Source organism: Alosa sapidissima, chromosome 10 (assembly GCF_018492685.1).
Source record: "Alosa sapidissima isolate fAloSap1 chromosome 10, fAloSap1.pri, whole genome shotgun sequence".
NCBI lineage: Eukaryota > Metazoa > Chordata > Actinopteri > Clupeiformes > Clupeidae > Alosa > Alosa sapidissima.
This window is the reverse complement of record NC_055966.1, coordinates 26,036,668-26,064,167: the sequence shown is the minus strand read 5'-3', so window position 1 is coordinate 26,064,167 and position 27,500 is coordinate 26,036,668. Positions and strand designations below refer to the sequence as shown.

Genomic DNA, 27,500 nt, shown 5'->3' with positions numbered 1-27,500 from the left:
GAGAGGATCAGTGTCATACCTCGTACTCTGCCCCATGCGTGGGCACTGAGCTCTAGAGTGTGTGTGTGTGTGTGTGTGTGTGTGTGTGTGTGTGTGTGTGTGAGGTGGCACAGCAGCAGGGAAGCTGATTAATTGATCGTCCAGAACTTGATTAGCCGGGCCGACTCAAGGCACTGTGCCATCGTAAGTCTCTGCGGCAACTCTGTTGCCCTCGACAACCCCCTCCACCCCCTTCCCTTCCCCTCTCCTACCACGCACGACCGGCGCCACACAGGGGGAAGGTCTCCGCACCACACGCCCACGCACGCATGGGATCATGGGACAGCATACGATGAGGGGCATTAGGCACTGATTGGCGCGGTGGGTTCCCGCCCGCCACTGGGCAGAGTGGCCGCGGGTCTCCTGAAAAGGCTAATTTAGCCGAGTGTTGCGCGGAAGTCTCCGCTCTTAATGCCGGTGATAAAGCAGCGGTCGGCCCTGGCACTGCCCGCGTAATTGGGCGTTAATTGTGGCGCACGAAAACGCATTAATCACACAGATACAACAGAACACGGCACCGAGCGAGAGAGAGAGAGAGAGAGAAAGAGAGAGCGCGAGACAGAGAAAGAGAGAGAGAGGTGGGTGGTGGGGATTACGATTCATTTCTGGAGGGACGAATTTAAGTTTTTTTTTTTTTTAAACTGGGTCAGCATGGTCTTTGTAGCAACATGAACCCATCTGGGAGGCGGCCCTGGCGCTCAACGTTCCTTATCGGCCATTAATGTGCAAATGAGGGCCCTCCAACCCCCCCCATCCCAAGCCGGGAACTCTGGGAATTAACAGCGTTAAGGAGAATCAGAGTTTTGAGGGGCCACCACTGAAATGAGAGAGGATTCTTATCATTTCACCTTGGAGTGGAGTAGTGTGAGTATGTATGCGTGCGTGTGTGTATGTGTGGGCTATGTGTGAACTCAAATGCACACACACCTGTGAATGGAAGTGTGTATACAAACTGTGGAGTGATGATGCATCTTGTAGTCTCAGAGAAATGAAACGCACACCAAATTAAGTGGATGCATAAAATCTCTCCAAAAGATAAACACACACACACACACACACACACACACACACACGTACAAGTACTCACACACATAGCTCTTTTCACAAAGACACCTGGTTCTCAGGCACTCCGCTGACCTGTCCTGGGCGTGTGTGTGTAACACACACCTGTGTCCCAGCAGTGAACCCGGGCTGGCCTTGCCACTGCGCCGACCCAGCCTCACTCCACACCCTCCAGTGCACCCTGCCGCCAGGCGAGGCTACACCCAGGAGGGGCCCCTGGCTGGGGCACCAGTGGGGGGCCTGGGCCCAATCCCCGCCCCAACCCCCCGTAAGTCTAAACAGGCCTCTGCCAGCACCTGGACAGGGTGACATTGGGTCCCGGAGAGGAGAGGACTGAGGAGAGGAGAGGAGAGGACTGAGGAGAGGAGAGGACTGAGGAGAGGAGAGAAGAGGAGAGGAGAGGACAGGACTGGGGAGATGAGAGGACTGGGGAGAGGAGAGGAGAGGAGAGGAGAGGGATGGAGAATGGGTGTGTTTATCTGGCAGCGGCGACAGTAGAGCACAATGAGGCCGTTGTGTGTGTGTGTGTGTGTGTGTGTGTGGACTGCAGGGGGGAACGGAAAACTAACATTACACACACACACACCACCACATCGCCATAGCAATGAGGAGGTTTTCACTGTGTGGCAGGAAGGACAGACTTAAAACGATCACAATACTGCATGGAATTTCTTCCGATAATTATATAAATGACAATAAAAAAACAGCACCATTCACTGCTATCTTCTTGGCCATAAATCAGCTTACAGTCTGGAAAACCATTGAAACACAAAGTAGTAAAACGTAATCCTAAGCACCATCAGCAACTGTCTAAGGAGTATATCTACCGTACATGTCAAATTGTGTGCATGTGTGGATGTCTTTGGAGAGCTCACTAAGCTATATCTGTGTGGAGAGCTACATGGATGGAGAAGAAGAGGATGATGGGAAGATTACAAAAAAGAGTGACCAACAGAGAAGAGTTGATGGAGAAAGGATGAAACGAGAGAAAAGTCTGAGTGGTGTGTGTGTGTGTGTGTGTGTGTGTGTGTGTGTGTGTGTGTGTGTGTGTACACGTCCTGGCTGCGTCTCACCTCAGCTGTGCCAGTGCGGTCTGTAGGAAGCCCAGCGTGGACGCCAGCTCGGACTGCCTGCAGGCGGGCAGCAGCATGGTGAAGCCCTCGTTGAGCAGCCTCTCCTCGGCCTGGCAAAGGTGCCCGCTGGTCTCCAGCACCTCGGTCACGCCATCCAGGTATGCCCCCAGTGGCTGCCACAGCGCCAGCTTGCGTGACGGCTCGGTGGTCTTCAGGTAGAACTCCCGCGCCACCTACATTTACATTTTACGCTTTTAGCTGACGCTTTTTCCCAAAAACACTTATCTTACTAATAAGGACTGATATTCAAGCTACAGCGCAAAGAAAAACCATAAATGCTGCCTTTTAAATACTAGGCCAACCTTTACATGTTCACGTTTACTTAGCAGATGCTTTTATCCAAAGCATTACAATAGCGTTAAAACTAATCAGGGATGGCACGATACAACTTTTTTTAATGTACCGCTAGCAATATGACAACCTTTAGTGTCTGCTGATGCTGATGTCAATCCGATACTGCCTTTTACCCTCTATTAAATCAACTATGCTGGTAATACATTTGCCTGGATACATGCTTGAAAGGCAGCAATGGGTTCCGAGTTTATGATAATTTTAGCTTTTAACGGAATCGATGGGGTCGGATTGGTAGTTTCTTTACTTTACAATATCTGATCCAGTACTTTTGTCCAATATTGGACCAATACCAATTGTGAGTATGAGATCGGCTTATCTTTACAACTAATAGTTTAAAAGTGAAGTCTAATAAATTAAAATGAAAAATCATAGTAATAGACTAGACAAATAATAACATCCAATACAGGATAACCAGATGATGATGTAGGAGCTCAACCAAAGGATGATGTAGAGGTTTAACCAAGGGATGATAATGTGTAAGTGGCACCTGGGTGAAGGAAGTGGCGAGGCGGTCGGCGTGGGCGCCAGCGTCCAGTCCGCGGCCCACGTACAGCAGCAGCAGTGCCAGCTGGCCGCGCCATAGCAGGGCCCGGTGCGCCGGGGGCATGGTGCCCGCCGGGAGCAGCGCCATGAGGTCGAAGGCCCGGCCTGACGCGTCCTCCAGCTCGGCGCTGCGGGCCAGAACCAGGAAGAGGAGCAGGAAGTTCATCAAGCCCAACTCAGACAGCTCCGCCATGCGCCTCTGGTGGAACTTAGAGTAGATCCTGACGAGGAAGGCAAATGCTTATTGAAATACAAGGCAAATGTGGCACATTTCATACAGACAAGGAACAGAAAGATACTCACATAATTAAAAGAAAGAGGAAGAACAGAAAAAGGTGACAAAGAAAGAGAGAACAAAGAAAGAAAATAAAAGAGAAGAGAAGATGAAAAGAGCAGATAATGAGAGAAGAGAATGAGAAGAGAAGAGAAGAGAAGAAGAGAATGAGAAGAGAAGGAGAGAAGAGAATGAGAGAAGAGAAGATGAGAAGGTGAGAAGAGCAGAGATGGAGGGAAGAGAAGAGAATGAGAGAAGAGAAGATGAGAAGAGCAGAGAAGGGAGAAGAGAAGAGGTCCAGAGAACAGTTAAACCCATGAGAGGAGAGGAGAACCAGATGAGTGACACATCCTCCTGTGTTTCTGTCTGATGGAGGAAACTAAAAAAAAGCAGAAACAGCTCATTCTTGTCGCGAGAGAGAGTGTGCTCATCGCTCTGGGAAAGCAAAGTAAGGTGAAGCTGAGCGCACCTACTTCTGTCCGAGTGTGTGAGAGAGTTTATGAAAGTAACTGATCTAAGCATATAATCCCTCAGGCATTGTGTGTGAAATGCCTTTAAAAGATCATGCTAAATGTCAGAAATACTCAGAAATACAGCAGCTTGTCGCTCTCTCCCTCTCTCTTGCTCACACACACACACACACACACACACACACACACACACACACACACACAGCAGCACCAGGGAAAAATCAATACTCTCACTAACCCCCCTCTCTCAAACACAAACACATCACACACACACACAGAGCTGTTTCCCTCCAAGCAGAGAACCCTTTGGACTCCATCAGAAGATTGGCATGAACACACACACACAGACACACACAGACACACACACACACACAGATACACCCACACGCAGAGAGAGCTGCTGAGATGGTGGGTTACATCTCAGCAGCTGCTGAAAAAAAAAATACAAAACAAGCCCTGCTGGATGATGGAGCACTAAGCTCTCTAGCGCTCTGTGTGTGAGTGTGTGTGTGTGTGAGAGTGAGATGGACAACAATAACGTAAAGAGGAAAGTAGAGGACAGAAAAAAGCAGAGGCACTGACACAGGAGTTAAAGACCAAGAGTGACCAAGCAAGACAGCAGGAGAGAGAGAGAGTGTGTGTGTGTGTGTGTGTGTTTGTGTGTGATTGTTTGTTTATCCCGGACAGCTTTTCCTCAGCGGGGGAGCAGATGCTGGGGTGAGTTTGTTGGCACGGACCCCCTCCCTCCTGCCACGCTCATTAATGCGCCGCATGCCAACCCCCTGCTGAGCACCACGCCCCCTGGGTGAACTTCGGCCTCCTCGGAGCATACGTCTCTCTCTCTGGGTGTGTGTGTGTGTGTGCGTGTGTGGCTTGGGCCTTCCTCTTGGGTGCTGGAACTAGCCCAGCCCAGCCCTGCCAGTTTCATGGCTGCCTACCCCCAACCCCACCAATTCCCAGAGTTTCATGGCTGCCTGCCTACCCCTACCACCCCCCCCCCCCACACACACACACATGTGCGCGCAGAGCCATTCGTTAAGGCGAATTAACCACCGTGCTCGTTAGCTAATTAGCCTCTGTGTCTGCTGTGCGGCCAAGCACGTTCCAAACAGAGGGAAGTCATTATCCGGATTTATATCCTTGCACACACACACACACCACCAGATCGGATCACACCATTTATGGCGCGTGTATATGTATGTGTGTGTGTGTGTGTGTGTGTGTGTGGGTGTGTGTGTGTGTGTGTGTGTGTGTGTGTACATAGCAGGTGGGGCACTTTCATCCAAACCAGGGCCAAGCTGCGAATCCCAAATGTAGCTCAGTGTGCACTGTAGGTGTGTGTGTGAGTGTGAGTGTGTGTGTGTGTGTGAGTGTGTGAGTGTGAGTGTGTGTGTGTGCGTAAAAGAGAAAAAAAAAAGAGTAACGGGGTGAACTGAGGGTGAGTCCTTCACACAAACACAGACACACAAATACACACACACACACACACACAACCTTAAGATATGTACCGCATGTTCCTGAGCAGATAAATGGTGTGTGTAGTGTGCATGCGTGTGTAGTGTGCATGCATGTGTAGTGTGCATGCGTGTGTAGAGTGCATGCGTGTGTAGAGTGCATGCGTGTGTAGAGTGCATGTGTGTGGAGAGTGCATGCGTGTGCCTGCTTTAGTGAGTGCTATGTAACTTTGACACCCTACCTTGCACCACGCCATGAGCTCTTGGCCATTTAAAGTCACCTGTTGCCTTTAAAGAGAATCTGCACTGCCTGAAGTCAGCGTGGTCCTGGCGACACACACACACACACACACACACACACACACACACACACACACACAGACACCAGTGTGCAGTGCCGTGGGCCTAGCAAAGGCTACAGATGAGGGAGAGGCAACATCATGCCATGAAAGTCTATGAAAGACAATGCCAGAACCATAGCAACATAAGTCTGATTGACAGAAGGCAAATGTTTATGTGAAGTAAAATTTGTATAAATCTGAAAATCACTAGGGAATTAGGGGAAACGGACAGTGAGGGTAAAAACAGAGCTGTTACGGCTTCTACACACAGCTGGAGACGCATCCCATTCACTTTACATGGGCTCACGTCATCCATTGGCGAACTGAATTGTGGATCCGTTGCGTCGCGTTTCTCCCGTCGCTCGCGTTGAGAAGTTCAGCTGTTGCTGCACCGACAGACGGCACCGTCCAATCAATCGACGGACAGCACCAACCAATGAAATTACGGTTATACTTCAAGTCATTTGCATAGCTACAGTCGGGAACACCCACTGGCATGCGTTGACGGAACGCAACTGTGTGTAGAAGCCGTTATATGCTAATGCTGACGCAGATCAGGAATGAGGGTAAAAACAGAGCTGTTAGATGCTAATGCTGACGCAGATCATGGAAATGGCACTGATACAAGGCCATGCAGAGCTGCTCATGCCAGTGTACAACAGTACACTTCCAATGTCAGATAACTCCACTAGCAAAAACACTTGTGTAAGCACTAAGCAGCATTAGGATTAGATTTACAACTATTGGTAACTATGTGAAAAGCAAGCAAAAAACTTGCAAACACTGCCAAAAGCCCAGTTGGTACTGAAAAAAGCTTGCCAACTTGCTAACTGGCTCTATTTTCAAATAATTGTCAGTTTTTCTTATATTTCAGTAGGGTTTTCTGACCTGAACCACATCAGTGCATAGTAATGGGTTTATCGGTCCTTCACATGACCGTATTCCAGCAATAATAATATTCAAATTAATTTGAAGATGATACCAAATAGTTGTTCAGTTGTTCAACAACAAAAGATTGCTGCAAAGGTGTCAAGCTGCTGTGTGGTGTGTAAGCAGTACAGCGAGCGAGCTGTTCTTGTATTGGTGAGTGAATGAGAACTCCAGTGGCGGCGGCGGTTCCTGACCTGCCCTTGATCTGTCTCCAGGGGGCTCCACCTGCGTTTTCCTGGCCGAGGTGCAGGGCGAGCACGCGCAGGAAGATGGCGAAGGAGCTGCAGGCGCGGTAGAGCTGCGTGTGAGCGGCCGAGCCCAGCGGCGCCGGAGAGCAGCAGGCTTGCGCCAGCTCCAGCAGCGACAGGGGGCCGCGGCCCACACTGCCCAGGCCGCTCACACCCAACCAGGGCACGGCGAAGGATGCGTTCTGGGGGTAGGGTGGAGAGACAAGCGGTGATGAGGGGCTCCAGGTGAACGAGGAGCCAGATGGAATAAATTAAGAGACTCATCTCACTGTCCGACTGCATAATGTTCTAGAATGTCTGACAGATTTGACATCAGAGCATTTTCTATAAACAGGAAGGGACAGTTTTCCCATACATGGATTAAGACTAGTTCTCAAAGAGTCCAGTGTTTCCCCTAGAATTTTTTCCAGCGGTGGTGCTGTTGATTGTAGGAAGCACCCCCCCCCCCGAAACATTTGAAAAAATGACTCCTTAAATGGTGACTTCTGGTGGATTTTGTGAAAGAAATGGACAGATTGAGTTACAAATTATGACATAACCATCAACACAAGCATGATTATTGCAGTACTTGAACAGGATTATTCATGTTTTTCTTTCACCTTTTTCATTTACATTATTAGTATTAGCCACTGTACAACTGTACACTGTAGGCCACTGTACAAACTATTACTATTTAGAATATACAGTGCTGTGCATAAGTTAAGACATTTATATATAATGTATTTATTTACGATACATGATGCATTAAAAAATAATTGATGTCCTATTTTTTTTTTTAATTAAGGCATTAAGACAAAAGGCAAAATATGTTTTTTATTCCTCCCTTTAGTCAATTTCAGCATGGGTGTCTTAATTTTTGCACAGCACTGTATAAACTATATAGACTTCTCTTTCATGCCATTACACTGTATTGGTGCTGTGCAAGTCGAATTGAGTGCCTGTCACTTTAATGCCGTGACGGCCCGTGACGCTGTTGTGCATGGTGCATAAGAATATGTGGATGAAATGAATTATGTTTCCCATGTCATTTGGTAAAATAAATGGTCAAAAATTCGAAGAAAATCTATCTTGGATTATAGCAGATAAGTGTCTTGTATCATATCTATAATTTTGGTGAGCTCTACAGGAATTACAAACTCTCTCAGATGTAAATGCTTGCGTATCCTATTACTCAAATTCAATTAAACCCACCAATAGGCTAGCTAGACCTTAGTTTCACAGCCTAGGTATGTTAGCAACACAGGGCTTGAAAGCATTGCCTGTATCACAAACAAAAACGAAACAATGCGTGGATTTATCTGGGAATAGGCTACTGAAGGTAGGGGCGAGCTATCTCGCTGGCGTGTTTAATTTGGTTCCTTGGTTAAAGGAGAATTCCGGTGTGATATTGACCTAAGGGCCTTGACATTTAAAACGAGACATAGAGAACTTTGAAAAAGCACTGGTAGTTTATTTACAAGACGATTTATACAGACAGTGCCTGTTCGTACTCGTCGCTCGACTTATCGTGACTAAATTCAAGATGGCGTCGAACGGTAAAATTCCTTACTGTCTGTATAAATCGTCTTGTAAATAAACTACCAGTGCTTTTTCAAAGTTCTCTATGTCTCGTTTTAAATGTCAAGGCCCTCGGAAGTCTACCAATGAAGTATGGAGCTACTTTGAGCCTCGTAAATGGTGTAAAATAGTGATTTATTTGCATGGCTAGGCCGATGCCCGAGGCACCAGAATGAAACACTGTGTTGGTAGCATTGGCTAACTAGCGCCAGATTTCTGAGTGCAGGGGACAAGCCGATTCCTGTGAGCTATGAGACATACGTTCACACTCGTTATCATGTTTCAACACACTTTAGGTCAAAATCACACCGGAATTATCCTTTAACATAATGTAGGCTACGTTTTTTTGCACAAAATTGCGTCTGTTAATAAACTTAAAAATAAACACAAACAAGCGTGATCTCCTGTGGAATCCCTGACTGCGCCTTCAACATTAGCCTACTATTATTTGTTGACATGAAACCTGAACGAACGGCAGCTGTTCCTGAAGTTCACTTGCGTCTATTTTTTTTTTAAATTAGGCAACTTTTTTTTGCAGTGGCCTTGAATTCCAGGAGCGGCGCTGCGCCGCTGATGAATACATTGTAGGGGAAACACTGGAGTCAATCTCCATTGAACAAATCTTTTAGTCTTGGAATAGGCTTAATACACACTGGCTGCAGAAGCTAACACAAACATAGCAACATAGCACCATAATGCTTTGGATGATAATAGGGGTCCACAATGGGTAAGGTCAAGTGATAGCAATGGATATAAGAAAGAAACATGTAATAGGTATGAATGCTGTTAAGATAAATGGACAGGACAGGTAAATAGCTTGTATTCTAAGCATGTCTGTATCTCCAAGGCTGGTTTGATTTCAGGAGTGTGTGTGTTTGTGTGCGTCTCACCAGATTCTTGCTGTAGTACTCCCAGAGGGTCGTCACCGCACTGGTGTTGGGCTCCCACAGCATGGTTAAACTCAGGCAGCAATGCACATGCATCCGGATCTGTTCCTCCTGAACACTCCCCTACCACACACACACACACACACACACACACACACACACACACACACACACTAATTGAGCTGATCCACCTCAAGCCACTAGCCACTATGGTACCATTTACAGAGCCAGGATGGTGTACAAGCAACATTGTTGAACAAACAGCTAGAGGACTGAGTACTTTATTGAGTTTGCTGAAAACTATATGAGAATCATGGGTGGCATCTTTGATACACTAATGAGAATAGTTATTCAAGAACTGCTGAACATATTTCTTCAAATTGTTTACACCTTTCACAACAGCTAAAGTAGCCAGGCAACTACAGCGTTACACTCTGAGGGCATGAACATGTGGGGCTTACAGACATGGGGGCTTAGAGTGTAGTGCTGTAGCTGCCTGGCTACTTCATCTGTTGGAACTAGCAGCTTGAGCTAGATAAAACCAATTGTTTTTTGGGGTTTTTTCGTACCGACAGTACTCAATGACCTCGAGAAACGGAGATTGATGTGAAAAATCGCCAGATTTCTCCATTTAGGAGGAATAAAAAGGGCAATCCTACCTTTGGATCACAGGTTGACTTCAGCAGCTCACACACAAAACTCCAGTTGTGTTCGAGTTGGAACTGTTTCTGAAAGACATTACCACAGAAACCAGTGCATCACATCAACAGGTGATCCACAGGCCCAGATATACTTTCAACCACATCATTTTCAAACACAGCTTAAGCCATACTGTCTAGGCCAAACCAGCTCCATGATGAATCAATTCAATCACACAAAATTTGTGAAGATACATTTTCAATAGCCCATCTGACCACCTGTGGTGTAATTTTAGTGAGTCAAAAATGAAAAAAAACTTCAAGTGGCTTATAATGATGCACTGAGAATTGTGCTTAAAATCCCTAGGTGGAGTAGTGGCAGTGAAATGTTTGTGTCTAACAATGTGCTCACTTTTAACGCTGTTTTAAGAAATTTTATGTATAGATTCATGTGCAGATTTCTGGCCATAGCCCTCAGTTAAATCGCGATGATATGGTTGTTCTCTTTGAATGCTTTTTGACTGTGTTCATGTAGTGAATGTGTGCATAACCGTGGTAAATTTGGTTTTAAATTGGATCTTGGGCATTTACATTTTAAATGAAATATAAAATGACAATTTTTTTAACAAATCCATCCCTCGTAGCCAGTGCTAAATGGATTTTTTGAATGTGTCGAATATCCAATGTCCAATATAGAACTTTATCGCGATATGTGCATAACTACCCTACATCAGAACTTCCTGTTTTTGCAAATTAGTGCCAGTCTGTCATGAAAGAAAATGAATGGATGAATTTGATTAGGACGGTTAAACCGAGTGGACACCATCAGCTTCACACAACAAAGGTGTGAATTTACTCACGTTTTACACTTTTGTGTTCAGACATACATTCACTCGCATGACATCCAGACTTAGTACTAGGGGGCAGGTGGGTAAGGCCCAGGTGATGTCTAGGGGGCAGGTAGGGTAAGGCCCAGGTGATGTCTAGGAGGCAGGTGGGTAAGGCCCAGGTGATGTCTAGGGTGCAGGTGGGGTAAGGCCCAGGTGATGTCTAGGGGGCAGGTGGGGTAAGGCCCAGGTGATGTCTAGGGGGCAGGTGGGGTAAGGCCCAGGTGATGTCTAGGGGGCAGGTGGGGTAAGGCCCAGGTGATGTCTAGGGGGCAGGTGGGTAAGGCCCAGGTGATGTCTAGGGGGCAGGTGGGTAAGGCCCAGGTGATGTCTAGGTCAAATAATGTGTATAATTGTGTTCATACATATAGCCCACCCGCGTGAAAGGGGCTTTTGATATACACTCCCAGGCATAGACTGGCTGGGTGGCATACCTCAGTATGAAGCGAGCCGTTTCGGCTGTACTGGCCCACCTGAGCCAGGTGTGTGACCAGCCACCAGGTGAAGCCCAGTGGGTCTTTGCAGGTGCTGGGAAGGCGCTGCTCCGCCGCTGGCGTCCCCTTCAGGAGACTCTGCAGAAGCGGAGTCACGTAGCCCCAGAACGACTGATCGTGGAGAGGAATAAGGTAAGCCAGACAATAATATCAGAACACAGAAACAGGACGGGTGTAATTGCGTTTGTGAGTATATATATGTTTGCGCATAAGGGCAATGAGAGAGAGAGTGTGTGTGTGTGTGTGTGTGTGTGTGTGTGTGTGTACAAGCGTGTGTGTGTGTGCACGTGTGTGTGTGTGTGCATGTGTACAAGCGTGTGTGTGTGTGCACGTGTGTGTGTGTGTGCATGTGTACAAGCGTGTGTGTGTGTGCACGTGTGTGTGTGTGTGTGTGTGTGTGTGTGTGTGTACAAGCGTGTGTATGTGTGTGTTCCCTGACTCACAGGAGTGTGTGTTGTCTTGCTCCTGTGCTCTAGAAGGTGGATGAGGAGGACCCAGAGCTCTTTAGTGCAGAGGCAGTAGTAGTGGTGGCTGGACAGGGCCTCAGTGGGCCTTACCTAAACCACATGACCATCGCCACACAAGAAGAATACAAGAACACATAGTCAACATCAACACACTCACAGCTATAATAAAAGGCAAATACAGAACATGCAATAGCAAAAGCATAGGCAAAACAAATACAATTCATTTCAACAAATTGGGTGTTAAATACTGATATCAAAAGGTATCAAATGCACAAACACAAACACCCATAGTCTTCAGACTAATTGCAGTTTATGCATACACATCATGTGTACAGGCACACACACACACACACACACCTTGCTGTATTTGTTCAGGGCCAGGCCGATGAGATCACAGAGCAGGCTGTTGAGGTGCTCCTCAAAGAGGCTGACGTTGGTGATGTTCTCCCCTGTCAGGTTCACAAACTGGTGCGCGTACACCACCTGACCTGCTCATGAACACAAACGCAACACAATACTCTCAGGCAGCCACATAACATAGCAGGGCAGAGCACTTCCACACCAACAACCACCATCGGTCTTACCAGTGGGATGATGCCATAATAATCTCCCTGTTCTACTGTATTTACATGGCTATAGCTGATGTCTGAAGTGGTTTAATCTCATATGTCCAAGTGTCATGCGCCTGCTTACCCATCGTCCTCTGGCCCAGCAGGTGTAGGATCTCCAGCACAGACCAGTGGACGTCCAGGTGGAGGTGCAGCAGGTGCCAGGATGGAGGAAACAGCTGTGGAGCAGACCCCCCACACACACACACACACGGGTCGGTCACACACGGGTCAGTGGGGTCTCCTTCTCTCCTTCGCCATCTCGATCATTACTCACATTCACCCATTACTCATACCAACCCGTTAAGTGCACCTACCCTCTACCCATCTCTCTCTCTCTCTCACATACTGTATGTGACACTGGTGCAGTACCTTGCCATGGTGTTGTATGGTGAAGGCACTCTGGACATTGGCTGGGAGGTCTTTGAGACGGCCGATCAAGAGTGTGATTCCAAACAGCTCCTCAACCAATGAGGAGGGGAGCTGAGCCTCTAGTTCTTCATATGGGTGAAGGGGTCCCTCATCAAGGCCCTGTGGTGCATCCAGGAATCTGCAGGTAACACATGCAAAACACATAAAACATTAAAATAACTCACCTGGCCTCAGCTGTGGCGCAACTGGCTGGGGCACCTGCACCGTACTCCGGCGACCCAGGTTCGATTCCCGCCCCATGGTCCTTTCCGGATCCCACCCTGACTCTCTCTCCCACTCAATTCCTGTCATTCTCCACTGTCCTATCAAATTAAAGGCATAAAAAGCCCCCCCCCCCAAAAAAAAATTAACTCACCTGTCTCCTGGGCTCACAGACTATTGTCAGTACGACAAAAAAACGGAAACAACCGGTTCTACCTAGCTCAAGTTGCTGCAGCCCACAGCTAATGGAGCCAGGCAGCTACAGTGCTACACTCTGGGGGCATGAACATGGGGGATCATGAGCATGCCCCCAGAGTGTAGCACTGATTCATGTCTTATGGTAGGCACACATTCCATTGAGGTATTCATGCAGTGATAGTGTAACCAGAGACTTTCTAATGAGGAGACACAGCACTTAAAAAATCCTCCATAGAAATACATGGGGTTAGTTTGTAACGCCAATATGGCAGGTGTCTACACATATCACACCCCTTCTGTGGCAAAACGACAACATGTGAATACATTGAGCCAATCATGTGCTGTATTGTGAATACATTGAGCCAATAATGTGGTGTGTTGTGAAAACATCGTGCCAATCATGTATTGTGATCTCGCCTGGTGTCGTGAAGCCTAGCACACGCGCATTTCTGACGAAATAGATGCCCGATAAGTGCCCAAAAAGCATTGCAATATGGCCGCCGAGTGGAGAGACTTGCCTGTAACCAGTGTAACCAGTATTGTGCTGACTGAGCCCGGTCTCAGCTTGGGCTCAAACCCATAAACATGCTCGCAGCACTTCGGATTGGGAGGCAGGCATTCTAGCAAGGAGGCTCAAACACATGGTTGCAGCATCTGATGCCAACACATCTCTGTCAGGTGTCAGGAGAGACGTTAACTTGTTGCACAGCAGTACCTGCTTGCTAACACTAGAATAGGATACATTTACAAGTGGTTTACCTGCTTATGAATACTTTCACATACTGGAGGAACAGGACACACTGCTGTCTGAGGTCTTCTGCTTCATAATGTAGGCCACTGGCTTGACCTACAATATAGTGGTAAGACAAGTATGAAAGACATGGCACAACTGTAAAACAGCAACCATGACCATCAGAACATGACAATCATGCTATTTAAAAACAGCAACACACAAGAGACTGTTGTGACCTGATAGTATATGGATAACTACAGCATTTTTTACATTGCTACATGTTTAACATTTTGCAACGAAAATGCTCACCAAAGTCATGGGAGCTGGACTGTACCAGGCTTTCCAGTTTAAGAACTTTTTGCCTGAAAGGAGAGAGATTATCTGTATTTACCACATAATCTGATGAGAGATATAAATAAGCATATGGAAGTGAGCTACTATTAAGCTTACCTAAATAAGCCAAATAGAAGTTTAGTGGATTCCACCAGAGCTGTTTCTGTCACCCAAGAAAAACCAAATATGTCAACAGTGTCTGTCTCAAAGTCCCCCGGAGCAGGATCGAGTTTCAGGAGTAGCCTGAGGATCAGAAGGCGATAAAAATAAAAGATAAAGAGGTTGTACCGAGCATATGTTTGTAATGGTGTGATATGGGTTTGAGTGATACCGTAGCACTAGACAACCGTGCGGTACCTCTTCAGGGCTCCCCGACTAACGTATCCCTCTGAGGAAAGTGTTTTTGTTTCGTCTCGGCTCAGATCTAACGTTGACGCACAGCTAAAGTATGGAGGCTGGTCGTGGACTGAAGCATAGAGGCTCTCTCCGGCAAAAGGCGACACAGGCGGTGTAAGGGATTCACTAAAGTCATCTTCCATTTCAGTGACAAGTCGGACTGCAAAACACAGTATTAACTTGTAGTTACTGACTTGTAATTAGTCTGTGCAGTGCACACAAAGGAACATTTCCGTACAAGCAATGCTGTTGTATCTACAGTTTTGGGGAAGCCAATATTTAGCATGCTACATTATGTAGAATAACTAAGATAGCTGTAACGTTAAGCTAGCTAATTTGAGTAACATTTGCCACAGCAATGAGGGTCACTACAAATTACAGACTCAAAGACGACCAGAACACAGTCGCCGTAACAGTTCATATGAGTGTAGTTTATCTTCAAATATTGAAATATGCACATAAATAGAGTATATTACATGAAAAACAACGTTAACTTACATGCCTGGCCACTGTTGATACTTCCTTTCATTTGTTTCCGTTTCTCCCGCGCGAGTGCTTGACAATACAACGCATGCGTAGTACTGTGACATTTTACTAGTATAAATCTGTGATTGGCCAGAAGTTCTGCAGAGAGGCGTGATCACACTTTAACACTTAATTCTGCATTTTGACTCGATGAACGCGTTTAGAATAAATCATATTATCTACGTGTGCTCATCAAAAATGATAATTCAATCTAAATGGGACCATTTTTCTTATGGTCTGCGAATGCATACTATGATAAGCTACTGGTTGTTGTCGCTAAGGATGATATAGCACGCAACAAATGCAAGTGTATGATGCAGTAGACTATGTATTGTAGGCTATAATTTGACGATGGCGATCATTGTGAACAGCAGCCACTTTCTCTCACGGATTGTTCGCCTGATACGACTAGACAAGCAGTTGAAAATTAAGTGTATTGTAATCACGTCTCATCATCCCTAGCTCTGGCTATCCCATCTAATTAAAAACCAGTACATCGCAGTTAAATAAAATTGGACCTAGGCTAACCCTGATTTCCATATGCAGATCTGTCTGCACCGGCTGCCTCGCCACTATGCATGCATTCAAAAGCATCTTCCCCGCTTTTTCAGAATATCAGTTGAAACGAAGAGAAGCGTCCAGCCGCGGCTGTAGACTGTTTTGCTGCGGCCATACATTGACAATTTGGTATTTTGTTATTAGGGTCAAATATGTGTTTTTATCGGAAAGAAACGCATCAACAGCAGTGGAATTTCACGGCATTTAACGTTAGTGTCTGGTCTATAAAGCCGTATGCTGATGCTAACATCTTTTTGCTAGATAATGTGTTTGGGATGGCGTCAGGCGTTGAAACATTTCCCCGATGCAACCAATGCCACAGCAAATCAGCACTGAAATGTCGAAATTAAGGTAAGTCGATGTATTCACGGCGATTTCTAATCCGAGCCTAACCTTTGTTTTTATGGAAGAGGGGTGGGATCAACACTGCACATCTCATCCTCAATCCCACCCTCATTCATACACTTCATACGACATGCAAGTTTGAGTTTGGTTGAACTGTAGTCAAAGTTCAGCATTCAACAATGGCTATTTGAACTTGTTTGCAGATATTCAGTAACTGCATTTAGAGTATAGAAAGAACCACTGCAAACTAGCTAATCGTTCAAATGAATTAATTAACATTAATTTGATTTATTTATTTTTGACGTGTAGCCTTGTCATATTTCTGCATCCGATGTTATGGTAGGCTACCGATCCTGCAATGAATAATATCCATACGCTAGCCTACTTAAATTGTGAATGAGACATCCCTCTAATCAGCGTGTGCATGGACGTGACATGTAATATGCAGTCAAACGGGAGGTGTGGGGTGTGTTTGTCTCAGTTTCCCTTTGGCTGTGTCAGAGTGCAGTCCATGTGATACAAACGCAAATGAACACCACAAAATATGTTTCTGCCAAAGTCAACAGGAACATGTGTAGCCTATTTATTGGGGGAAAAGATGTGTGCACTATACAATATCCACTATAGGCTACTGCTCCACAAAATTCACGATGAAACCTAATTTTCGTCGATGTTAATACAGCTTATTCATTTTGCTCAGACAACATAATATGAAAAGCAAAATATATCTGCAATAATAGGCTACCTACCATACTCCTGTCCATATTTTGGATGAATGAGAGAGATGGTCTGCACAAAGTCCTCTGACTAGCCAGCTACACTATTTGACCCTCTGTTTGACCTCTGAGGACTGATAGAAATGACTCTAATGACTGTCTTTTAAATAGTAGCCCAGTGTTAATGCTACGCAATGAATCTCCATAATGAGTTACATTTTTACTCTTTATTGGGCCGCAGCCCCAAAGAAAGATTTCCCCATTGTGCGGAAAATCGTTCAAGTCCCTCTTTTATCTGAGGACGGGCTCAGGGCTTCAGTCTGATCAATTAAAGTCTTGAAAGGCCTTTCCCCTGGACGCTTTTTCACCGCAGTGCCTCAGAGGAATATAAAGTTATCAGTCTTTTCTGAGGCGATATGAGGACAGAAATAAGTAGTTTGTCTATAAAAATGTCCAGGTGCTTTATCAGCGTCCCCGGAGGGCCTGGGGCCCCGTTCACGTTTGCTGTTCCTGCGGAACAAATCATCTGGCCTCTCTTCTTGTGCCGCCCTGGGGCTCACTAACACACTGGCACACATCTCTGTGAGGCAAATAGGACTCTCTCTCTCTCTCTCTCTCTCTCTCTCTCTCTCTCTCTCTTTCTGACTAAGTTCTGAGTGGGTGGCCACTAAGGGGAGGGGGCCAGTAGAACATTCCAGAATTTTATGTGAATTAGGCTAAGTGTCAGGAATTGGGCTATGATGATAGCCTGCATGTAATTGCAGAGAATTGTGGGTGACTGTGAGGTTTTTGGATTTGATTAATTAGGTTTTACTGTGTTAATACAAATTCAATGTGTTTTGTTTCTTTTTGTCAATGTATGCCTACCAAGTTGCAACATAAGGAGTCTTCTGTAGAATATGTTTTCTTGTTTGTTAGTGCAGTTACAGCCATTGTAAGAATCGCATATGTTGATGTGGAGACATGCCTCTGCACTCAGTTTGGTTGCGATCTGCCATGTTACATTTTAAACCTACTGAATGTATCTGCCATGTTACATTTTAAACCTACTGAATGTATCAGCCATGGTCAGTTTTTGTATAGTCCAAATACTGTAGTTATTCCATAGTGTAATTATGTCTTTTAGTGTGCACTTGTGATAGGCTACTCCACATGTAACTTGTTAATGCCTGAATTTAGCCCTTCCGGCCACCCAAACCCTTGCTATGGCCATACATGTATGTTAGCTTGTGAGTGCGAGGCAGGTGGATCACATTGGGAGAGCCTAGAGTTAGATCTTCCCTGCACAGGGGTTAGATAAGCAGCCCTGGCGGTTTGCATGCTGATAGCGCTAAGTGCAGGTGCCCTGTGTGCCGAGTCGAGTCCGAGGCCGTCATTTGCATGGTGTTACGGGGAGCTACACAGCGGAGTGAGTCGTGCGAGAGTAGAGTGTGTGGGAGCAGAGCGAGAGAGGGTTGCGGCCGGGTGAGCTCTGTGAGAGTGGGAACGACTGACCAGAACTTGAGTGGGAGAGGGCAGGAGAGGAGAGAGAGTCCAAGAGGTGAAGCCAACGCTCTTCCCTCCTCCGTATGTCTGTCTGAGCTTACCAAGGTGACGACTGAAGGCTGACCACAGGTGACTAGTGACCGAGTCAGTGCTAATGCCAGGGGGACTAACTTTCAGATGGAGAAGGAGACCATGTCAGGAGGCTGACAGGAGGAGCGTTGCTATTTCTGTGTGTCAGGTTAAATATGTCAGTCTCTCTTTTGAGGAGGCGGTTGAGTGTGGGGTTCGTTTGTATGAGGTATTAGGGGGTGGGGGTGATCTTCCAATCACTAAAACGGACAAATACTTTCCTGTTAGACAAAGGATGACTAATCAAACGAAACACAGGAGAATTTGCAATTGCAATTTGGGTTTAGATGATCATTTTATTTTCTTATTTTTTTCTGTCGCAATGTGCTCCATGCAAAATAAACAGAAATCACCCTTGTAAGACATATCCTTGGCTGTAGTACTGTATATGGAAAACTGTCATGTCTTATTGCTGACGAGCCTACTGTCCACTGTTTTAGTGAATTGATCAGGACGCTGATTATTATAATGATATTTGCATGAAATATGCATGGAGTACAACTGGACCTGAGTATATCTTTCATATCTTTCCACTACATAATACAGAACACAGAAAAGAACACCTCACCATTGCATCATTGATTTCTTTGTATAGCTTAAACTTTGCAGTTGCATCATATAGCATTGCAGTACAACACATGTTTAACATATATGTCATGGTAGACCCGGTATTGCCTTGTTGACTAATGGATGGTTTACATTTTAGGACTTATTAAATGCACAGTAAATGGTATATAAGAAACTGTAAAATGCTGTTAAAATTATGTTAAAATTATTTACATAAACACACCCTTTAAATTACAAGCAAATACATTCTCATTGAGTCTTGTTGACTTAACATCACAGTTCCAACTACTGAATGCACTCAAGGTCATCTGTGAGTCTAGGCCATTGGGCTTAGTTGTTAATATATGACTTGCATATTGATCTATTTTAATATTTAAGAAAAAGAATAATCTTTTCAAGATTGTAAGACATGTATATGTCAGTTTAAAATGGTAGATTGTTCTGTGAAATTTGGGATTAATCTCCTTATTGCAAGAATCTCTGGATACACTAGCCTATCTCTCTAATCACTCCGTTATTGTTGTGTTCAAGGCTTGGTATGGAACAGCCAGCTGTTTTGACGCTGTTCTGGATGCTGCAGTGGCGCTATGTGACCACAGGAGGGCAGGGCGGCACCGAAGCCAATGTGTTCTACGCGGTGGAGATGGAGGGGGGCATCCAAGCCGGACGAGCCCTGGCCGAGCAGCACGGACTGCGGTTCATCTCACGGGTCAGCGCATATTTTAAACAGCCTTTATTACTTCCACCTATAGACCCCCAATTTTCATTCTTTAAATCCGTTTACTCAGAGTCTTTTATAGGCAGAAATGTGAAAGTGCTGACTGGTATTTCCATTTGAGGATATCTAGCTTTCATCAAATTACAGTGGCGGCGTTTCTGAATATTTCATATCAGATCAAAGACCACCGAAGACATGCGCACTTGTGCGCTCAGCCATATAAACCCTGACATTATCAAAACTTTATGAAAAGTATAGTTAATATCAAGGTCATTTTTATCCAGTTTTTGAGTGTTCCTCTCTTGGCTATCTGTTACCTTTTGCTATCATACCAATTTGTTTATTACCATGCTTGCTTTCTATGCTTGATTGTTGTTTAAACACTGTGCCCTTCTATGCATTTTGTAAAACCATGATCTGTGAGAGACTTGTGATGTAAACAGTGTGCAGAAATCTTCAGTAAATACCCAGGGTGCTGTAGAGAGTTTATGTAAAACAGTGTTTCTCTGCTGAATAAAATTGGACAGGACTGCACTGTAGGAATCCCTCTGCTGAAACTCTTAAAACACTTGCCCCGAGGATGTAAGCCCATCTTGGCCTTGGCTCTGGCTCTCTTTGTGAATAATGCATCGGTTTGACCTTTATCAGCAGTTTACTGAAGGGTGAATCCCACCCGCTGATCTGCCTGCTGCCTGTTCCTGAGTGACTTCTGCTGCCTCTCCTGCCCCCCCACCCCGCGCACACACACACATATACACACACACACACACACACACAGAGACACACACACACACACACAAATCCTTGCCTTTCCGGCATGTCAGCTAACATGATGCCACCCCCACCAAAAAGGAAGGAAAAAACAGCCCTCTTTCTCCTTCGTGTCAGTTACCATGCCAGGACAAGCCAAATCTTTCGACTCCCTGCCAACTGGATCTCAACGTCACCTTGTCGCAAGATGTCTTATGCCTAACATCAGGGCCATCATACACACATACACACACTCATGTCAGATGCTTTCTGCACTGATGACATGTAGGCCTACCTGTGGCAGAGTTTACACACAAACACACACACACCACACACACACACACAGCAAGGCTTGCACACAAACACACCCTTCACAAACTTTACTCCATGTCAATAGACCTCCTCAAACTTATGTAAAAGTTCTCTGATACATGACTATGTGTGTGTCATCCTAACACCCTGACTTGTTCAGCTCAGCAGTGTTGAATTAATGTGGGGGAGCATGGGAACTGTAGTTCCTGTTCTAGTGTCCCTTTATTGCATTTGATTAATTCGCCTCTGTGAGCCTCCTGTGCTCTCGATAAGTGAAGCGCTCACTGCATCTCCGCATCCCCCTCGAGTCTCCAGGCGTCGAAACGGCTGACTGGTCTGTTTTACCTGTCGCCCCGCGGCACCCGCTGAATGTCATCGCCATTAAATCCTCTTTGTTAAGTTAAATCCAATTTTATTGTGTCACTCGTGATTTTCTCCTGCTCTCCAGTTGACCACATTTGGCCAAACCTCCCCCCCCCCCCCCTCCAATTTTTCTTTTTCAAAATCATTAGATAAGGTTTTTGTTTGAGCTGAAATGGGAAATCAAATGATGTCATATTCTTGACTCGGATGTGACTTCCAAATGCAAAAAATGCCCCTCCCCTAACAGCTTCCCCTCCAGACATTATGGTTTTCACCTGAACACTAGTCAGATAAGGTCAGCTGATTTTCACATTAGCTTCATGTTATTATCACATTTTTTCCCTTGCTGCCTCTCTCCTCTGGATCCTAGAGCCATCCTCCGTTATTAGTGCCATTTTTAAACCCGGCTGCTCCCTTTGCTGTGTTTAGCATCTCTGCATATGCCATTTCCAATAGCGCCGGGCCCATTACATTGTTTGTTTTTGCAGTCAGAACAATTTCAGGCACGGCACGTCTGTCACCGCGTATGGGTTTGTCGTGACAGCGTTTTTGTGTCACAGCTCCTCGCCTTTGCTGTTACATTATGAAAGCTTGTTAAAGAGGGCCTTCATCGTTGTCATGCTGATAATATATATATATATATATATATATTAACATCCCGCAGCATCTTGTGCATTTATAGAAGTCTGTTGCAGAGGAAGGATTGTTTTCTTTGTTGTTTTGTTTTTGTTTGGTAGAAAGTGAAGCCTGGTGAAGGCTCAGAGCAGAACAGAGCTTAGGGTGTTACTGTAAGACACTTAACAATTTCAGTGGGGTTTCAAAACGGGGACTAGTGTTTTAAAACTTACTTACCAACATTATATTGCATTTTAAGTGTTTTAACACATGCTTTTATCCACTTACAGTAAGGGAAAAGATACTTTTGTTCTGTATTTTCACAAGTTAAAAGCAAACTAGATGCATCTTTATGATGAGGTGTTTTGTTGTGACCAAGCCTTTGCTTTCAGAGGCCTGTAGTCTCATACTAAGGGAAAAAATTGCCTTTGAGGGGGATAAAAAAAACAGTCTGGTAATTATGTGTTTTTTAAGTCACTCATTGTTCATTGTTTTGAATGAAATGCTATCCGTGTGTGTGTGTGTGAGTGTGTGTGTGAGAGCTATGCCAATGTTAAAATGTTTGAGAGCAGGCACAGACAGAGCAGGTATAATAACTGCAATTAGGGGTGTGAGGTTTCATACACGGGCATGTGTGTGTGTGTGTGTCCACCACCTCTCTGCACAACTCCACAGACGTTTCACTCTACCTTCTCCTCTGCATGATATTCGCCCTATCTATGCGTCTCTCTCTTTCTCCTTTTCACTCCTCTTTCTTAATGTGGTTTGGTGTGTGTGTGTGTGTGTGTGTGTGTGTGTGTGAACAGGGGCATGTCACTGTCTTTCACTTGTTCGTTCCCTCTGTTTTTCTCCCCTTGCCCTCCAACTTCCTTTCTTCCCTGTTCTTGCAAGGTGTCAGTCCCAGCATGTTTGTGGGTTGGAGTTAGATTAGTTCTGCAGTCTTCTGGCATGTAGCCTAAGTTGTGTTGGTTTGTGTGTGTGTGTGTGTGTGTGTGTGTGTGCGTGTGTGTTGTGCGCGCGCGTGCGTGCGTGCGTGTGTGTGCATGTGTGCGTGTGAGACAGAGAGGGCAGGAGAGAGAGAGAGAGAGAGAGAGAGAGAGAGAGTCTGTGTGTGTGTGTGTGTGTTAGGCTAGTTGTGTGTAAGGCTATCTTTGTCCATCTCATATTGTTTTTCGGGGTATCATGTTTGTGGATGAAATGATTAAGCAAAGATTGAGAGTACAATAAATTCTGCTGAGATCTAAGATATCTGCCTATGTCTAGCTGTTTCATTGTGGAGTAGTGTGTGTGTGTGTTTGTGTTAAGGATGGGGGGGGGGGGGGGGTTCTGCCTTTGCTTTATTTAGAGCACCCAGGGACCCAAAGTCCCTTCTCTTCAGCCAGAGGTGAAAGACCTTTCTCTCTCTCTGCCTCTCTCCCTCTCTCTCTGTGCCCCCCCCCTCTCTCTCTCTCTGCCTCTCTCCCCTCTCTCTCTGAGCCCCCCCCCTCTCTCTCTGCCTCTCTCCCTCTCTCTCTGAGCCCCCCCCCCCCCCCCCCCTCTCTCTCTCTCTCTCTCTCTCTCTGCATCTCTCTCTTTCTCTCCATCTCTCTCTGGTGATGTGGAATACTGCTGCCAGATTACCATAGCATTTACCATGTCATTAGCATCTCATTACTGTGCCACAGCTTGTGTTGGTGTCGGTGGACACGCTATCAACTCATCTGGAGACACACCCCCCCACCCCCCCACACACACACACACACACGTCCACCCGTTTCGCCCCCACCTCTCAACCCTTCACAGCTCTTTTGCTTTCACTCTGTCTGTCTCTCTCATTCATTCCTCTTTTCTCCCCCTCTCTCTCTCTCTCTGCCTTCATCTGTCGCACTTTCTCCAGTTCCTCCAGTTTAATCGTTCTGTGTCCCTCCATCACCCAGAATGACTCTCACTCTTTTCTCTTTTCATTCTTTCCTTCTTACTCTGTCTCTTCTTGTCCATCTCTGTTCCCCTATCCTTAAGATCTTTACATTCTTTATTTCCACATTATAGTACATTGTATATTGATTTTAAGTATAGCCTATTATGAATGCAGACAGTGTTTGTGAATTATCAATACAAGTTCACATGTTTACAATATCAATAAAAGTTTACAATATCAATAAAAGTTTACATGCTTGCAAAGTTTACAATCATGTTGAACTCTTCTGCACATTTGATGATGGTAATGGAGATGATGATGATGATGATGATGATGGTGACGATGATGATGATGATTGATTGAAGTTGATTTGGTTATGCTGAATGTTGTGAGGGTGAAAAACATTCCAATTAATCACAAGTCATCTTTTCTTTTCTTTTTTTTCAATTTAGTGTTGCAAGTGGTTGCCAGTCTCTCTTGCTCTTAGTCAGTTGTACGCAGCTCCTTGGTGGAACAGGAGGGTGTTTCTTTCTGGTTATTTTAGATCCTTAAGGACTCAACAGCACTCTTATTTCCTCCTCCGTCTGAAGGAGTGGACCGCACTCAACTGTTGTTTCTTTTTTGTCCCTTTTTTGTCTCGTCATTTTGATCATTTGGTCTGTTTTCTTGCTGTTGGAACATTTAACTGTTTTCTAAACTGCTACATCTCTTTGATCTCTTTCAACACCACCTTCCCTCCCTCCCTCTCTCCCTCCCTCCTCTTCCTCCACTTCCTCTGAAGTCCTCAGTGTGTGGATTTAAGAGTTCTAGCGATTTTATTTTTGTAAATCGTAATAATCATTATGAACCAGACCAGCGCTCGCCTCTGCCAGAGCAGTTGTCCTACATGTTCAGTTCAATTTCCTTACAGTGTGTTTCATTTAACCAGCCATTTAACAGGCCACTGCTCTCCAGAAATAACGAGCAGACATCCACCCAGACACTATGAGAGGTTCTGAAGTGCCGGATGCTTTGTGCTTGGATGGGATCTAGAGTGAGACTAAATGTTTTCTTTGTTTTATTGTTATTGTTGGTAGAGGGCTAGTCTTTTGCATGTAGAAAATACACTTCAGAATCAACTGAATGAGAGACCACATAGGGCTTGTAGACAGACATGGGGGGGGGGGGGGGGGGGGGGGGGGGGCATACTAAGTCCAGTTTGTTACAGATGTTCGGGGCAGCCGTGGCCTACTGGTTAGCACTTGGGACTTGTAACCGGAGGGTTGCCGGTTCAAACCCCGACCAGTGGGCTGCGGCTGAAGTGCCCTTGAGCAAGGCACCTAACCCCTCACTCCCCGAGCGCCGCTGTTGTTGCAGGCAGCTCACTGCGCCGGGATTAGTGTGTGCTTCACCTCACTGTGTGTTCACTGTGTGCTGAGTGTGTTTCACTAATTCACGGATTGGGATAAATGCAGAGACTAAATTTCCCTCACGGGATCAAAAGAGTATATACTTATACTTATACTTATGTTTGCCAGTTATTCATGCATATTTTTGTCAAAAAAAAGTTCATGCTCTGGACACGATGTAAGCCCCATGCCATCAATTTGTATGTAAATTTGTAATGCCACTTTCGTGAGAGTTATTTACTTTTTTGAGATCTTCACTCAAGATTTTGACTTCTTTATGTTCTTTATGTCAGTATCTAGAGATAATAAATAAGATAATCTTGAGATAGTAAAATAATTAATTTGATAGATTTAGGAAAATGATCTATTGTGATTCATGTATGTGATAAAGGAATGAGCAGCTCTTGCCTAGTATCTAAATTACTAGCCGATTTCTTAAGGTTTGATGGCTGTTGAAATTGTTTGCCTTACCGGTATATAATATGTAATAACTGCATCCAACGTTTTCAAATATTACAACCTGTTTAAAAGAAGGCTGTTTGGTAGGCTTTGCATAGGTCCAGACCCTAGTCATACATCAGCCACATATAAGCTAGCATGCTTTTACTTTTAGAATAAAAACAATCAAAGGTTCAACAAGGTATGTTTTATTTTAGCCACATTGTCTCTTCCAAGGTGTCTTTGGCCATTTAGGCTTGTCCAACAGTAAGCTCACATGGATTGAAATGTGGGTAGGCTTTACTCTCTGTCTTATTCTTTATATATCAGTTCATCTAGATATCAAATTAATTATGTTGGTGTCTCGGGAAAATAAAGTTTTGTAATCTCGAGATCGAGATATAAATAAGAGAAGATCTAAAGAAAAGAGGACTCTAAAAAAATGTGCAGTGCTAGAGTTATGATGTCCTAAATTGAGCATTGTTGTTGGAGGATTGTTAGAGCCTGCTAAAATAGACAGAAATGCTGTAACAATATTGTTGTGACTGTGTTATTTATTGGTTGTTATGCAACACTGGTGCAAAAGAACTGAAAAGATAAGAAACAAACCACAGCAGGTTGCATTGAGGTTCAGAGTTCACAACAGTGTATTGAGCATTGTTTACTGTGGGAACAAGTTAGACATTGTTTATACTGTGGGGACAACTGTCTCTGGTGCTTTTGCAGAAAATGTGACAAGAAAATATGGTTGTTGCCAGGTAGACTCTCTGGAAATTGTCACTTGAGTTTTGTTTTTTGAAATGTGTGTCAAAATGTTGGTGTGTAAACAAAACAAATTTTGACAAGCGGCAGGCCTGTAAACCAGTGGGTGTGTGGGTGTGTGGATGCGTAGGCCCAAAAACAACGAAACGAAGCTGGCATCTGATGGACTGATAGGCTCGGACTTGGGGAGCTCAATGTGTCCCCCAGCCAGGCGAGACTGATGAGTGGAGAGAGTTACACTGGATACCCTCTCGTTATCTCTGACATGTGTCATCCTTCCTGACACTGCCACTAGTCAGGCCTGAAATCCCTTTCTCCAGCGAGCGCGCGGACAGAAAATACTGTCCTTTTACCCATGAAAGGCTTAGCAGTGGAACTGCCCTAACACCACTTAGCCCCAGTACTGCCCTCGGTTGGTCTCATTTTGATGGGTTTGAGGGGCTTTGACCCACCCCCCTCTCTGGACCCAGCAGTCATGAATTGATGGACACATCAGGTGACAGAGATAAATAGATTAAACCTAAATTGACTTTTGTGTATGTGTGTGTGTGTGTGTGTGTGTGTGTGTGTGTGTGTGTGTGTGTGTGTGTGAGACAATGGGAACATGGGAAAAGAACTAGACTACAGAACTAGAGGAAGGCTGTAGACAGGTACAGGTGCCTTACGCAATACCTGCAGAGAGGTGCCATGTGGAGTTCTGTAGGCTTTGAGTTGCCTCGAACACAGCCACATGCCACTCTTCTACTTCCTTGCATTGCATTTAATACAGTGCCACACATGGCAGGAAGTGGTATTACAAGAGAGCCGTAACAATGCTAGTTGGTTTGCATGCTAACTTCAGTAGATATCTCAGCACAGAGCGGAGGCATTTTTGACAAAAGATATTTTTGACATATTGTCAAAACACTTGTTTCTTCACATTCTGTTGATGTTTCAAGGTCATTTTTAATAACTTTCTCTAAAAAAAAAACCTTCTACAAGCCAGACCAATTCAGCCCCCCCCCCCCCCCCCCCCTAAAAAGAAAAAAATCAACCCAAACCTCACAGTCATGTGTAAGTCAACTTCCTTCTGAAACACACACAAACACATGCGGACACCCATACACAGGCGGAGGGGATTTCGGTGTGTGCTGAAACAGAGGTAGAGAGAATTGCAGAGAAAATATATAAGGTCAGCTTCTGGCTACACAACACATACACACACACACACACACACACACACACATGTGCAGGCACACATACAACCACACACA

General features: G+C 45.1%; 2 protein-coding genes across 2 annotated transcripts in view; one reads left to right on the top strand and one right to left on the bottom strand.

Moving 5' to 3' along the window:
* Positions 1-15,249, bottom strand: part of mms22l (MMS22-like, DNA repair protein) — a 26,531-nt gene extending 11,282 nt beyond the window's left edge. Inside the window, 15 exon segments of the mRNA XM_042107770.1 lie at positions 2,175-2,407; positions 3,076-3,352; positions 6,795-7,030; positions 9,296-9,415; positions 9,952-10,020; positions 11,252-11,422; positions 11,755-11,868; positions 12,136-12,266; positions 12,472-12,565; positions 12,759-12,936; positions 13,977-14,064; positions 14,260-14,312; positions 14,401-14,526; positions 14,641-14,839; positions 15,178-15,249. Of these exon segments, the coding sequence (XP_041963704.1) occupies positions 2,175-2,407; positions 3,076-3,352; positions 6,795-7,030; positions 9,296-9,415; positions 9,952-10,020; positions 11,252-11,422; positions 11,755-11,868; positions 12,136-12,266; positions 12,472-12,565; positions 12,759-12,936; positions 13,977-14,064; positions 14,260-14,312; positions 14,401-14,526; positions 14,641-14,839; positions 15,178-15,208 (2,120 nt within the window). The 5' untranslated portion in view covers positions 15,209-15,249.
* A 643-nt stretch (positions 15,250-15,892) lies between these two features.
* The window catches only part of LOC121721126 (neuroendocrine convertase 1-like), a 178,598-nt gene continuing 166,990 nt past the window's right edge, over positions 15,893-27,500 (top strand). The window contains exons 1-2 of the mRNA XM_042107772.1: positions 15,893-16,113; positions 19,536-19,713. Of these exons, the coding sequence (XP_041963706.1) occupies positions 16,067-16,113; positions 19,536-19,713 (225 nt within the window). The 5' untranslated portion in view covers positions 15,893-16,066. The remainder of the gene's footprint in view (positions 16,114-19,535; positions 19,714-27,500) is intronic.